The sequence below is a fragment of the Carya illinoinensis genome, chromosome 5 (assembly GCF_018687715.1).
Source record: "Carya illinoinensis cultivar Pawnee chromosome 5, C.illinoinensisPawnee_v1, whole genome shotgun sequence".
NCBI lineage: Eukaryota > Viridiplantae > Streptophyta > Magnoliopsida > Fagales > Juglandaceae > Carya > Carya illinoinensis.
The window spans coordinates 2,153,491-2,168,990 of record NC_056756.1 but is presented as its reverse complement, the minus strand read 5'-3'; the positions used below and the strand labels follow the sequence as shown (position 1 = coordinate 2,168,990).

At 34.3% G+C, this 15,500-nt stretch overlaps 1 protein-coding gene across 1 annotated transcript; it reads left to right on the top strand.

Annotated features, from left to right (window-relative positions):
- The first annotated feature begins 951 nt into the window (after positions 1–951).
- LOC122309509 (tubulin alpha chain) lies at positions 952–4,134 on the top strand. The gene is made up of 4 exons (XM_043123019.1): positions 952–1,178; positions 2,319–2,553; positions 2,633–3,003; positions 3,314–4,134. Exons 1-4 carry the CDS (start codon positions 1,086–1,088, stop codon positions 3,965–3,967), a joined length of 1,353 nt encoding a protein of 450 aa, XP_042978953.1. The 5' UTR covers positions 952–1,085; the 3' UTR covers positions 3,968–4,134.
- Positions 4,135–15,500: the final 11,366 nt, after the last annotated feature.

The following is a 15,500-nucleotide window of genomic DNA, read 5'->3' as shown; positions in this document are numbered from 1 at the left end:
GAGCTCGGTCTGCAGAGAGCTGAAATCCAATAGCCTAAACTATTAGATCTCGCTTTAATTTTCGAAAGGGAGTATTTTCTTTAGATATTATGCTTAAGAAACAATAAGAACTTCTTGCTGTTAGATGATGCCGGGTCTCGTTTATCATTTCTTATACATTTTTTATCTATTAAAATTTAAAAATCTCCAAATGGACAAGGCTTGTGTGTTGTACGCATGACATGTCTTGTAACAAGACACAAAAAATACCTCTCTTATTAGATGACGTCCCTTTTGGCTACTAAATTTATCCATCTAGCATCATCGACGACAAATGATGCCGTTCACCCATCGGGCAGAATTGGGACCGTTCATAAAGACGAGACCACCAAATTTGGTTGCTTGTACCTGTAAACTTCAATGATTATCATTTACAGTTACAGCACACCTCTCGCTTATATTATTTGGGATTATAAAACTAATACAGATATAAAATAGATTATAAAAACTAGTAATGTAAGATATAGTTATGGGTGATATAAGCGTTATGTATTTTTTTTTAAAAAATTGAACCTATTAATAAAAAATTAACTTTTTATATAAATTTTATATTTATTTATTTTAAAAAAAACGTATGACAATTACGTACTTTATAACTGTTAATATAATTTACTTATAAAATAATAAAAAAATAACAAAATCGTAAGACGGTGCACCGAAAATCTTAAGCTGAGTAGAGGAAAAATTTAGCCTTGTTGCCAAACAGAACGGTAACCCCTCAGTGGGCCACTCGGGCGGCAAAATTTAATAATTCAAAATCTGAAAAATAAAATACCAACTGTGGTTAGTAGGTTGGTTACGCCAACCTCCAATCACAGGCTGACAGCCAACTCAATCCGCCCTGGCTCAACCAACACCTCCGGTTAAATGTCTCTCGCTCCTTCCTGCTATATATACACCAAACCGCAAGATTCAGATCTATCACAAGGGTTTCTCCAGAGGGCGTCTTGATAAACGCCTTCGTTTCTAAGAGGAAGCCTCCCTCAGTTTCTTTTCCTTTACTATATTCCTTCGTTTTCTAGAATTTTCTTCACTTCCCAGCGAAAATGAGAGAGTGCATCTCAATCCACATTGGTCAGGCCGGTATTCAGGTCGGCAATGCCTGCTGGGAGCTTTACTGTCTTGAGCACGGCATCCAGGTACTCTTTTTCTCATTCTTTGCCTTGTAATAAGTTTAATATAGAAACTATCTTTGTGATTCTTTGTTTTGTGCGATCTGCGATTTTCTTCTCTGATTTCTTTTAGTATGTCAGATCTGCAATTTGCGCACCTAATTTTGGTGATACATTTTTATTGAGTTTCCTTCAGATTTTCTCCAATTTATCTTCATTATTCTACTCTCCGTTCTCTATGGGTTTTATTCGAATGGAAATTAGTTTCTGTGATTTTCTGGTTCGATCCGCTTGTTTTTTCCTCAGATCTGTCTCTTGTCGGTGTTATTTTGAGTAGTTAATAGGTATCTTGATATGGACCTTTGTCTGCGGGTTTGCAATTTGTAAGATCTGTTTGTTTTAAGCATCTGATCTGGCTTTTGTAATATCTCCATTAGGACCATGGATGTTTTTAATGCTTTTTAAAGCTCTGATTCGATTTAGTTTTCAAGCTTCTCCCTTAGTTACTCTAGGTTTCGTTCTATTGTAATCCTTTGCTTGACTTCGTGATACAGTTGTAATAATTTAATTGTTGCTCCACATGTTATCGAAAATCACCTAGGAAATTTTTTGTAGATTTGGCCACAATTGACTGAGAATTGATCTGATGAATTATCCAATAAATAGCTTGGGAACATTTCATTTATCGGTAAAGTAACTTAAAGAAAGCTTTCCCTTGCTATTGTTTAGATGCAAAGTATAGTTCGAGCAAAGATCCAGGCCAAACTATGTGAAAATGAGGGATAATTTAGAGAAATAAATGAAAAAATCCTGAATGGGGGATATTCATCAAATCAAATGCAAAAAACACATGGTGCTAAAACTGAGCGTATGTATGTACATGCTTGGATCGTATGTCTATGCAGTATGCATAACTTTTTTAAGACAAATACATAAAGCATAAAGTGCATTTATTCATTGTAGTTTTCTGTACCTCAATGGAAATAATGAAGAAAATGTTGTGCTGTGTATGTGAATGAGAATTGGTGGTTGGTTTTGAAAGCCATTAAAATTGATTAGCTGAACGTTCATAGGCACTTAGTAGGTCTGGTTAGCCCTTACTTGGTAGGTCGGTTCAATCTTTTGGTTTGATTGATGAACCTCTTAAATGATTTCTTGTTTGTGTAGCCTGATGGCCAAATGCCAAGTGACAAGACCGTTGGTGGGGGTGATGATGCATTCAACACCTTTTTCAGTGAAACTGGTGCTGGGAAGCATGTCCCTCGAGCTGTCTTTGTTGACCTTGAGCCCACTGTCATTGATGAAGTGAGGACTGGAACCTACCGCCAGCTCTTCCACCCAGAACAGCTCATCAGTGGCAAGGAGGATGCTGCCAACAACTTTGCCCGTGGCCACTATACCAGTAAGCATCTCACATTTGTCATCTGTATTTTTGTGGAATGTCAAATAGAGGATCTGAGAAAATCCATTTCCTGTTTCAGTTGGCAAGGAGATTGTTGATCTGTGCTTGGACCGTATTAGAAAGCTTGCTGACAACTGCACTGGCCTCCAAGGATTCCTAGTATTCAATGCTGTTGGTGGGGGCACTGGTTCTGGGCTTGGCTCCCTTCTCTTGGAGCGATTGTCCGTCGACTATGGCAAGAAATCAAAGCTGGGTTTCACAGTCTACCCTTCTCCCCAGGTCTCCACATCTGTTGTTGAGCCGTACAACAGTGTCCTCTCAACCCACTCTCTCCTGGAGCACACTGATGTGGCTGTACTTTTGGACAACGAGGCCATCTATGATATTTGCAGGCGTTCCCTTGATATTGAGAGACCCACCTACACCAACCTCAACCGTCTTGTCTCTCAGGTTGATATCCTAACTTATTTCATTTTTAAGAAATCTGGAAAACTTTCGTGGACTTGTGTATGGGCATATTGCTTACAATTGTGAATCTGGTCTGCTAATTAATAAACATACTTAGATGATCTAGAAGTATTAACTTCTGTGTTTTGATAGATAATTGCGTTATTAGATTAAATATGAATAAAAAAGAGGCATCTGTACTTGCATATGTCCTTTTTTACTAACAGGGTCACATTTATGTTGGGCTTACTAGATTATGTTGCTATGATATAGCTCGTCTCATCTAAATGTTTGTTCTATTTCTGAAATTCAGGTGATCTCATCTTTGACTGCCTCTCTAAGGTTTGATGGTGCGCTGAATGTAGATGTGACTGAATTTCAAACCAACTTGGTCCCATACCCCAGAATCCACTTTATGCTTTCTTCTTATGCACCAGTCATCTCTGCTGAGAAAGCATATCATGAACAACTCTCAGTGGCTGAAATCACCAACAGTGCTTTTGAGCCCTCATCCATGATGGCCAAGTGTGATCCTCGCCATGGCAAGTACATGGCATGCTGCCTAATGTACCGTGGTGATGTTGTGCCTAAGGATGTCAACGCAGCTGTTGCTACTATAAAGACCAAGCGGACCATTCAGTTTGTTGACTGGTGCCCCACTGGTTTTAAGTGCGGTATTAACTACCAGCCTCCCACTGTTGTTCCTGGAGGCGATCTTGCCAAGGTGCAGAGGGCTGTTTGCATGATCTCGAACTCGACCAGCGTGGCTGAGGTGTTTTCCCGCATTGACCACAAGTTTGACCTCATGTATGCGAAACGTGCCTTTGTACACTGGTATGTGGGTGAAGGTATGGAGGAAGGAGAATTCTCTGAAGCTCGTGAGGATCTTGCTGCCCTCGAGAAGGATTATGAGGAAGTTGGTGCTGAGTCAGCTGAAGGCGAGGATGATGAGGGTGATGAGTACTAAGTTGCTCTGGGTGGTTTATTTCCATGAGGGTTTGGAGAATGATGTTTTATCTTTTTGTATTGCCGATGTTGTGCTGTGTGATGCTTTGTATGAGTGCAACTAAACTCAGTTCCTTTAATTAATCTCTACCCAGATTGTGAAATGCTATTACTATTCGTATTTGGTAATTGTTACGCTCGACTGTTAAATCGCATGGAATGATATGGAGTTGGTTGATCCAAAAATGTTCGATTTGAATATGTCACTAATTCTAAAGAAAAATTTCACAAATCATCTTTATACTATCTATATTATACATAAACTTTTTTTTTCTTATCAAATATGTAATGTATGAATTAAAGTTTTGAAATCTGTTCTGGAGACTAGGGGTGAGTTCGGTCCGGTCCGGGGAGGTTTTGTGGACCGGACCGGACCTATTCGGTCCAGGGTTTTCCCACCCTGGACCGGACCGAACTCCATCAGGACCGGTCCGGTCCGGTCCTATTCGGTCCGGTCCGGTCCGGTCGGTCCATTCGGTCCAAGGTTGACTTTTTTTTTTGTTTTTTTTTTTTAATCTAATGACATTTTTTTTAATATTTATGTAATTATATTGTAATATATTGTAATATATATACATATAGTATTATATATATATTAGTAATATGCTAATACTATTAGTCTATTAGTAATAATACTATAACTAATAAATATATGTAATAATAACTATACTATAACTAATAACTATATGTAATTATAGTAATAATGATAACTATATATTTATATAATATGCTAATATTTAATGACATTTTTTTTAATATTTATGTAATTATATTGTAATATATTTAATATATATATATACATATAGTATACTATTATATATATTAGTAATATGCTAATATATAATATATATAAATAATATATATATTTTTTTTCCTATTCGGTCCGGTCCGGTCCGGTCCGGGGTGAAAAACTCCCGGACCGGGACCGGACCGAATCTTTTCGGTCCCTTAAAAATGGGACCGGACCGGACCGGACCCAATTCGGTCCGGTCCGGTCCGGTCCAAACAGTGCCGGTCCGGTCGGTTTTGCCGGTCCGGACCGGCCGATGCTCACCCCTACTGGAGACCATTTCGGTCGAGGCACTGGAACGGAATATTTTGGTATTGGTACGTTTCGGTGTATCGTTTTGGAATTAATTATATATTATATATAAATATTTATATGTATATATAAACTAATAATTAATAAAATAAATACATATATATGTAAGTGTGTGATATGTATATGTGTATATATATAAAAAAATTAAAGATTTATAAAATGAATATATATTAAAAAAAATCATAAACTTGAGTTAAGACACAAAAATAAAGGAAAAAAATTAAAGAATAGACAGATTATTAAAAGTAACAATATTTCTAGTGCACGGAAAGAGGTATTTAAACTCTAAAAGTACAATTTTATTCATTATTTTTCAACTTATTTACAAGAGAGTGTTTTTTTTTTTTTTTTTTTAGACCGGAATTACTATTCCGGCCGGAATACCGGAATTTGACCGGAACGGTAGGAATTTGACCCGGAACGGAATAGACACCTATCCGATTCCGGTTACTGTTCCAGCACGAAAAATTCCGGCTGGAACGGAACGGTTTTTAAAACCTTGATATAAATAATAATTAAAAAAATTAAATTAATTTAATATAAAAAAATATGTCTCGTTAAAATTTTGTCAAGAAAAAGCCCTGTGGGAAAAAAATCAATGACGAAAGAAAAATAGTACAATATTCATGTGTACCGCCAAGTGTTTTAGGATTGCCTCGTTAAAACCTTGCAAAAGAAACCCAATAGAAACAAACCTTAGCGAAGGAAAAAGAGTACAATAAGCACTAGTTTTCAAAACATTTACTCTCCTTAAAAAGTGCATTATGATAAGTTTTGAAATCTTCCTGTTGCCCAGATGACTAACACAAGAGGGGGGTGAATTGAGTTGTATTAAAAAAAAATAACAATTATAAATCAAATATACAATATAAAATATAAACAAAATACGAAACAGTAATAAATATAAAGAGTAAGGGTAAGAGAGAAGCAAACTCAGTATGTTAACGAGATTCGGCCCCACTACCTACGTTCTCGTCTCAAACTACCCCTTAAGGATCCCCAAATTTACTATTCAACCTCCTTCAGGTGGAGATAGAAACCTATTACACATTTGAACAACACCACTACAAAGGATCCGTATAGAACACCCTCTACACTTGCAATCACCTTACACGTGGTAATTCAACTATTCCCTGTGTAGAACACTTTCTACACGCACAAGGGTTATACACACTCTTTTACTGATACAAGAGCTGATAATGAGTATGTTATCAGAAAACACTTCTCAATGAGTGAAATAAGAACAATACAACGCAAATTATATCTCTAAAAATGAACAAAGATTAAGGCTCAATGCTTAGAGAAGAGAGAATGAAAGCTTTGAATGAATGTTGTAGGCTCTTGGTGTTGTAAATGTGAAGTTCTCAAATGATCTATTTATAAGCATATGAGACTTCATATTCAAACTAAAAAAGATTCACATGTCAAAGACGACATCATTCACTTTTTAAAAAAATTCAAATAAAAGGTTCTTCTTTTTCAATTGTCAAAGACAACATCATTCATTTTTCAAAAACTTTAAACCTAATATTTTACTTTTGGCATATAACAAAAGGAGCACACTTTTATTTTCAAACAAATCAAACCTAATCTTTTACTTTTTGCATATGACAAAAGGAACACACTTTACTTTTCAAAAAATTCAAACCTAATCTTTTACTTTTTGGATATGACAAAATGAGCACACTTTACTTTTCAAATATTTCAAACAAAATCATCTACCTTTTGCATAAGTCAAAAAAAGTATCAATTACTTTTGAAAAAATTCAAATAAAACATGCACATGAAATATGACAATCAATCATCTTTAATATTTTCAAAGTTCAACCCTTTAATCAAGGTATGCACATGTGAAATATGACAATCAATCATCTTTCAAAATTTTCAATTTTAATTTTTAAAAATATTCATGCACATGTGGAAAATGTATTTTAATGCTTTATGATAAAATATTAATTTTGAGCTTTAATCCTAATTTCGAATTTTTAAAGAGATTTACAACATTACTCTATCATTTTAATGTGAACTTGTTCCCTTTTTGCTCATACTTGTTTCCTTGATGTGTTTGACTCCATTGTGTAGACAATTTGAGCTTGAGACTCATTTATTCTTTAAATTCATTTGTTATAATCAAAATCCATATGTAGATATATAATTACACAAAACTTGAAACCTTGGGTTCAACACTTCCTATTCCAATATTTTGCACAAGTTTCTTAAATGTTGCAGTTGGTAATATCTTAGTAAATAAATCCACCAAATTATCACTTGATCGTATCTGCTTGACATCAATTTCACATTTCTTCTCATGAATTGTAATGATCTCTCCATGTGGATTTGAAAGATAACATGCATCCGTATATCCAACTAATTGTAAACTTGATCCATGTTGATAAAATAATCTCATATCAATCGTACCTCGAAGGTAACGAATAACATGTTTAATACCATTCTAATATTTTCGAGTTGGTGCGAAACTATATTTTATAAGTAAATTAACTGAAAATGTAATATCAAACCGAATGCAATTTGCAAGATACATCAGAACTCCAATTACACTGAGATAAGGTACTTCAGGACTAAGAATTTTTTCATCGTCTTCACAAGGACGAAATGGATATTTCTGCACATCAAGTGATTGAATAACCATTGGAATACTTAGGGGATGAGATTTGTCTATATAAAAGTTTTTCAAGACTTTATAGTGAAAAATATTTGCGTTGATGCATCTCCATATTGTGTACCAACTCTTTAAATGATGCAGTTGGTAATATTTTAGTAAACAAATTTACCATATTGATTCAAAATTTTTTTAACATTAAATTCACTACTCTTCTGGAGTTGTACTTTTCTATAGTTCTTGTAAATAACATAGTTAGTGGAGAAGTTATCAAAATTAAGCCGCCAACTTTCATATTCAACAAAAACGGTGACCACCCTCTTTAGATCAGATAAGCATCGCAGAATTTTATAACTCTTCTGTAGCTGTCAGGAGTCGCAGGGCTATGATGCTACATCTCTTGTCTCTTGTAGAGAGACATTGTGAAGCAATAGAGATGCTTTGTCCTTCCTTTTACTCACTTAAGGATGTTGCTCTTATGATAGGAGCATAGATTCATCTTTCTGAAAGGATTTATTCTGATATCGTTTCAAAATCAAGATTTCTTAGTGTTCAATATTTTGCCTCTGTTATGATCATGTCTCGGAGGTTATTAGCTAAAGTGAATAAGGTCAACCAACTCAATAATCAAATATCTTAATTGCGTTAGAAGCTTTGCGAAGAGTCGTAAGAACAAGAAACTGAAGGAGGAGAATAAGGCGCTAAAACAGTATGCACGTAATTTTCAGGATCAGCAGCAACGAATATTTGAATAAGTCTAAATACTTAGAGAATAAGGACAAGCTGCATTTAATCTCACCGTGGATATCTAAAAAAGTCCAACTTCTAAGAGAGTAGGGGCAAGTTGCTTTTAATTTCACGGCCTAATAAATAACTGTAGGATATCTGTATTTAGCGTATCCTCTGTCAATATATATAATTTTGTCTTGCTTTCATAATTTTCTCTATAAAAGAAATATCCAGCTCATCTTCATTCGTATCCCATTTTTTTCACTTTTCTGTAATTAGTCTGCATTCTTACTCTGCAATCTCTTTCTACATTCTTATTCTGCAATGACTTAACAATCTTCTCATGACCAATACATGAGGTATTCTACACCTCGTTCACTAGTTATTTCTGCTTCTACCGTAAGTGCTATAATGCAATACAATCAGGATCTGACTAATAAGTCAGATAATGATGCTATCTACGAACTTGTGAGTCTCGGTACCGGATACTCATAAACCATTGTCGCATTTTCTCAACAAATACAATCCAAAACTTGTGAGGTTGAAAAACTCAATGAGAAAATTTTTATCATTCAGCGATCTCTTCTAAAGTCCAACATGAAAATAAGAGCAATAAAGTGAGAAAATATGAATTTAAAATCCTTGCTTGACTCTTCTTTTCGATTGTCTACTCCTTTAAATATGGATGCTATGCAAATTTTTGAAGAGCAAGATCGTTTAAATCATCTATATAAACTGCAATAAAAGCTAATATAAATACGGAAAATATATAGAAAATAGTTTGTTTCACATGCATTTAGATTGTTTTAGATCATATAAGAATTTTTGAAACTTGATAGAATAAATATTTCAAGACTATATGCTTCATGCATTTCATATTTAATGATCCATATAAATATGCAGTTAATCATGCATATCTAAACTCTCGGTAACTATTAAGTTAATAAAAACCTTAATATAATTTCATCAACTTCAAAAGCATATCAATATTATTTCTGCGAGAAACCGACTCATGATTTATTTATTACATTTTCATTTCCTTTATACAAATACCCACTGATATTCAACAAACACCACCTCTTAGATGTTTGGATTACAAGTCCATGTGTCACATTTTACTAGTGATATCAATTCTGTAGGAATTGTTTCTTTCTATTTTTGGCCAATATTTTTACATTGGTATTCTTCAACGATTATTGGCTCACTTTTTTCATTACTTCTGGTACTATCAAATGCCATCTTATATGAAAATACGTTGTCGACAACAGTTTTATTTCTATCCAGAATTTCTCCAATACGTATGAAATGTATCGAGATCTTGTTCTTTTCAGGTACCTATCCTTCTTCAAGGGAATACATTTCATGAAAAACCTCTTCAGGAGGTACTCTTCAGGAGGATTATACATTTCAAGAGTTTTTATTATGAGAGAATTTTGTATAGAAAGTTTGGATGGATTTTATTGCTTGTTTTGTGAATACGGCTTCTTCAGGAGTACAAATTTATTTTCTTTGTGCTTTTCTCTTTCGGGATGCTTTATCTTTTGTATCAATAGGTCTCACATGCTTTTAGACACGTCTTATGTTCATTAGACTGCTAAATTTCTTAATTGTCCTACGATGACTTTAATCCTCGCTGGGATTTTAGCAGGTAGAATATGAGACATTTTTATCTTATTGCATTCATAATTTAATTATCATTTGAACTTTCAGTTCACCTATGATAATCAAGATAACGTCGAATTATTTCATTTTATTTGCTTCTAGCAAATTTTTCTTTCTCCTTATGGTGGGAAAACTTTATAGTAAAAGAATCTTCTGGTTTTTTTATAGACGTCCATAAGAAAATTATTCGACTTATTGTAATTGATTTTGGATGATCAAGTTAAACATGAAAAACATACAAATATTTTGAATCATATCACTTTTAATGCATTATAATATTTGATTCAATAGTTGTATAATATCATCTCAAAGAGAAAGTTGATAGTTTTTCTAATATGAGCTTCTGGCCCGAAATCATAAAAGTACTATAAAGATATTCATTACCACGTCCAAACTCTTGATTTCTTTGAAAAAATGCATCATTCTCTTATGGAAATGATATAAATCCAATAGCATTCTGTAACAGCCCGCTAGAAATTTAATTGTGAAATTTCTATTAACTTTAGGAATCTCGTGAAAAACCCATAAGTTTTCACGAATCCATTAATCGTATAGTTTTTTTTGTCTAACTACATAGTTAGTGTTATTATTTACTATGGTATTAGAAGTGTATTTTTGATTATTGGAGATAGTTAGAAATGTCAAAATGTATTATGGTTTGTGCCATTAGACTCGGAGGGTTATTTAAAATCTTATGGCGCAATAACATTTTTTCATATTTTCGGACAAAATGTCTGTTCAAAATTGTAAATATTATTGGATAAAAAGAAATATCTTGAGGTAATTTTCGTGAATATTATTGGGTAAAAATATTTTGAGTTGATTTTTATAGATATTATTAGATAAAAATATCTTAAGTTGATTTTTTTGTAGATATTATTGGATAGAATATTATGAGATAATCTTTTATAGATATTTTGGGTAGGAGAAAACCACACTTAACTCTCAACTCCAGCCTTATCACCTCCCTTATCTCGTCCATAAATGTGTCCAGCCATCACCCATGAACTTATCTTCAATAACTCCTTCTAATAAAAGATTATCAAACACTCTCTCTCGGACAGATTTTAGGAGATCTTTTGCATGCCCATTTCGAAGCTGTTGTAAGTGTTTTATCATAAAGTCTCCTTCATATAAGTTGTTCCTTTTTGAGTCTAGTTTACATGGATATCTTATTTGCCCCATTTGAAGATCATTTGGTCAGTCAAATATTGTGTAAACTATAGAAAGGTCATTCTGGGAGATAAACTGGAGAATATGTTATAGTTTGGAGTTTTTGACCAAGCTAATGGATAGATATTGGTCCGAAATTTTTATGGAGTATTGTTAACATGTATATGTGACTATTGGTTGAGGATTTTTGCATGATTAAAGGTTTTGATGAAAGATGTTCTTAGATTTAGAAACTTAGAAACTGGAAGAGGAAAAACAGTTTCTGTTTTGAGAAAGTTTAACTCTTTGGTGGTCTAAACCTATTCTAATGACTTTGATAATTTTATTGGAGGATCCTAAACATCTTATATACATGTTATATTATTATTTTGAAGATATTTGATGTTAGTTTCAAAGATATGAAATTTTATGCAAAGAGATATTCAAATAAGTCAAAGTGTGGATATTCTTGGCTAAATTTATGTTTTGGTTAATTTCTAACCATATGATCTTGAATTAGAAGCTTATATATGTTTTAGGACATCTTTTTAAATCATATGATGGTTTGGTTTGAAGATCATATATTTATAAGTCATAGATCAAGAGATTTATCAAAACTAGTTGAGGGAAAAGTTTATGTTTTTGGACTAAGTGTAAAACCAAAAACTCCAAATGTTATTTTGTGATTTTGGTGACTTTAGTTTGATGATTTAAAGCATGGTTGATGTTAGGATGATATTATGAATATGTTAGAAGTAAGATTTGATTTTTGAAATTCTTGGAGATGTTTTGATTTAAGGTCAAAACTTGTGATTCAAGTGCTTGGATCTTTTTACAAAAAAGTTTGGTGTTGATTATTAGTTTTTTTTAAATGGATGTTTTAAGTATGGTTTTGAACTTAGGATTGGAAGATGTTTGTTGCAAAATTTTGGTTTAAGCATGAGTTTTGAAGTTGGAAGGAATTGCAACAAAAATAAAGGGAAATGGCCTATGCATGTTTCGACCATAGTGTGTTCTTCATAGTTGTGTTTTGTTTTAAATTTTTCTGAGTTGATATTTAAGTTTAGGACAAGATTTACATGAGGAATGTAAATTTTAGAAACTTTTGGAGTTAGTATGCAAAATCCTTAAGTTATGGGTAAAACGGTCATTTTCCCACATGTAGAGAGTAAAATGAAAATTTTACTCTTTAAGTTAGTATTTTCCATATTTCAAATTATTAGTGATTTAGTTCTAACTTTTAGAATCACTAATTACAGTTCCTCGTGATCGCACTTGAAGTTTTATAAGAAACGCGGAGATCGAGGTAAGTTAGCTTTTAACTTACTAGCAGTCTACTGTGTATGTGTGCTAAGTAAAAGAATTACAGTGTATGTATGTATGTTATCATATATGTCATGCTATGCCAAGTTATCATGTAATTGTCTATTATACAGAATTTATTCTGTCATCAATTTTTATCTGTTGCATAATATATTCTGTCATGTATTACTATACATTACAAATATGTCATGCTAAATATGTTGCTTGTTATATGTTATGCCATGTTACGAAATGTTACTATCTCAAGTTGGTTATGTATTTCAAATTATGTTCAAGTCACGTTATGTTACGTCAGGCCTTCAGTCCTTTCATATTCCAGTCACGTTTCATCTTGAGTATATTCAGTTTATGTAGAATACATGGGGCCACAACAACTGTGGAGTATGTATTTAACTGCATAGTGATGTATAGAATACATGGGGCCACAACAACTGTGGAGTATGTATTTACACGTAGAATACATGGGGCCACAACAACTGTGGAGTATGTATTTTTCATGTTAAGTCAAGTTTGTGTAGAATACATGGGGCCACAACAACTGTGGAGTATGTATTTTTAATGTTAAGTCAAGTTTGTGTAGAATACATGAGGCTACAACAACTGTGGAGTATGTATTTACACGTAGAATACATGGGGCCACAACAACTGTGGAGTATGTATTTTTCATGTTAATTCAAGTTTCAGAGCAAGTTCATGCTAAGTCAAGTTTCAGATCAAGTTTATGTCAAGTCAAGTTCAGTTTATGATTCATTTTAAGCTATGTCAATTATGCTATGTTGTACGTTAAGTTATGCTTTAATTACTTATAAATTTGATTATGCATTTATGTTTTTACTGTCATACATGCATCATTAGTCTGTATGGAAGTTTTTTGTTAACTTGCTGAGATTTGTAATCAAATCTCACTGTGGTAGTCCCAACTACCATTCCCCCCGAATGGTAGATCTTATTACAGGACCTGAAGGAGGATCAGGAGCTGACCAACTAGACACAGTCGACTGAACGACGGTGCGTCGTTAATGTTAATATAGTAGTTAAATTACTACTTGTACGATGGAGTTGCATCTCCAGTACTTTTGGATCATAACTATTTTGGAATAGTGCTGTGATCTTAGTTATTCAATGGATCTTTATGTATGAAGTATGTTTTAAGTATTGGGATATTTTCAGTTTGGTGCATAGTATTGCTAAAGAAAAAAATTATCCGCTGCGAATATTGCATAATGTTAGATGCATGTTAGGATTATTGCATCTTATATGTCATGAACGGGGGCAGGTAACCTTGTGTTGCATGTCTCGACGCTTCAAATGTCCGTCCGATCCCAAACGGAATTTGGGGGCGTCACAGGGTGGTATCAGAGCAATACGTCTCTGGGCAGTAAATCCACATGTCCTTAGGAAATGCACCAAATATTAGGTTTAAAATTTAGTTGTCATTAGGCTTGAATTTCTTAAAGGTATGAGAGGTATTATATGATTGTAATATGTATACTCGTGTGTTACAGGAAGAGAGAAATGACTCATGGTAGAATACCTCAAAACCCTGAAGGTGGTATCAATCAGGAGAATCATGATTCCCCGATGGATGGAGGATTAGCTGAAGCTGTGCGTATGCTGACTGACGTGCTTAGACATCAGCAACAGCAACAAGTGATCGCACCTAGACCCGAAGTTAGGGGTTGTCCATATGAGAAGTTTATGCTTTACCGTTACCCAAATTTTTTTGGTAATGAAGGACCACTGAGAGCCGAGAAATGGATTATAGATCTCGAGAGAACGTACGAGATTTGTGGATGTCTTGAGGATCAAAAGGTTCTATATGCTGGATACCTATTCCAAGGAGAAGCTGGAATATGGTGGGATACACGTAGGCAACTTCTAGTTAGGGAACTAGGTAGTATGGCTGCATTGTCTTGGGAGAGGTTCAAGGAAGAGTTTGACAACAGATTCTTCCCAGACTCTGTCAAACAATTGAAAGCCCTGGAATTTGCGTCCTTAAAACAAGGTAGTTTGACTGTAGAGCAGTATGCTGCTAAATTCATGGCATTGGGAAGGTTTGCACCACACTTGATTTCAACTCAAAAGATGCAGGCACAAAAGTTTCAAGCAGGACTTCTGCCTAGAATCCGAAGTCAAGTAGCTTGCCTTAGAATAGAGAATTACCAAGAGTTGGTAAATGTAGCGACAATAGCAGAGGCTGAGCAGAAGGAATTGGCAATCCAGAACATGACCGATCGAAAGAGGGCCATGCCATTTACTACAAGCAGTAGTGCTGAGAAAAAGAGGCCTTTTTCTAGTCCGGAGAAAGGCAAGGGAATAATGATTGGAGGACAGAAGCCGTCCTTTTATTCACCATGCCCTAAGTGTGGTAAGCTTCATTCTGGAGAATGTTACAAGGGATATGGAGTCTGTTACCGATGTGGAAAACCAGGACATATGATTAGAGATTGTCCTAACGCCAAACAAGGTAGTGGAGCTGGTGATCGCAAGCCAAGGCCCCACATCCCGGCACGAGTGTATGCAGTAACACCCGGTGATTTTGATGTTGACACACCTGAAACTGATGAAGCTGGCGTCATGACTGGTAATTTTTTTATTTTTATTTTATTTTATTTTATTTTCTTTCCTTTTAGTATTTATGATGTTGCAGGTATTATGAATGTGTTAGAATTAGTATTAATATCGGTGTATATATTTTTTTTTTAGGAAGGGTTAATTTGTTTAGGTTCTCGGCTTGTGCACTATTCGATTCAGGTGCGTCGCAGTCCTTTGTGTCTGCAGCGTTTGCACGAATTTGTAGTTTGCAGACTGAATTATTACCACGACGGGTTGTAGTATTAATTCCCGATGGGAATACAGTATCTTGTACCCGTTTAGTTAATGATTGTCCGTTAGAGCTAGAAGGAA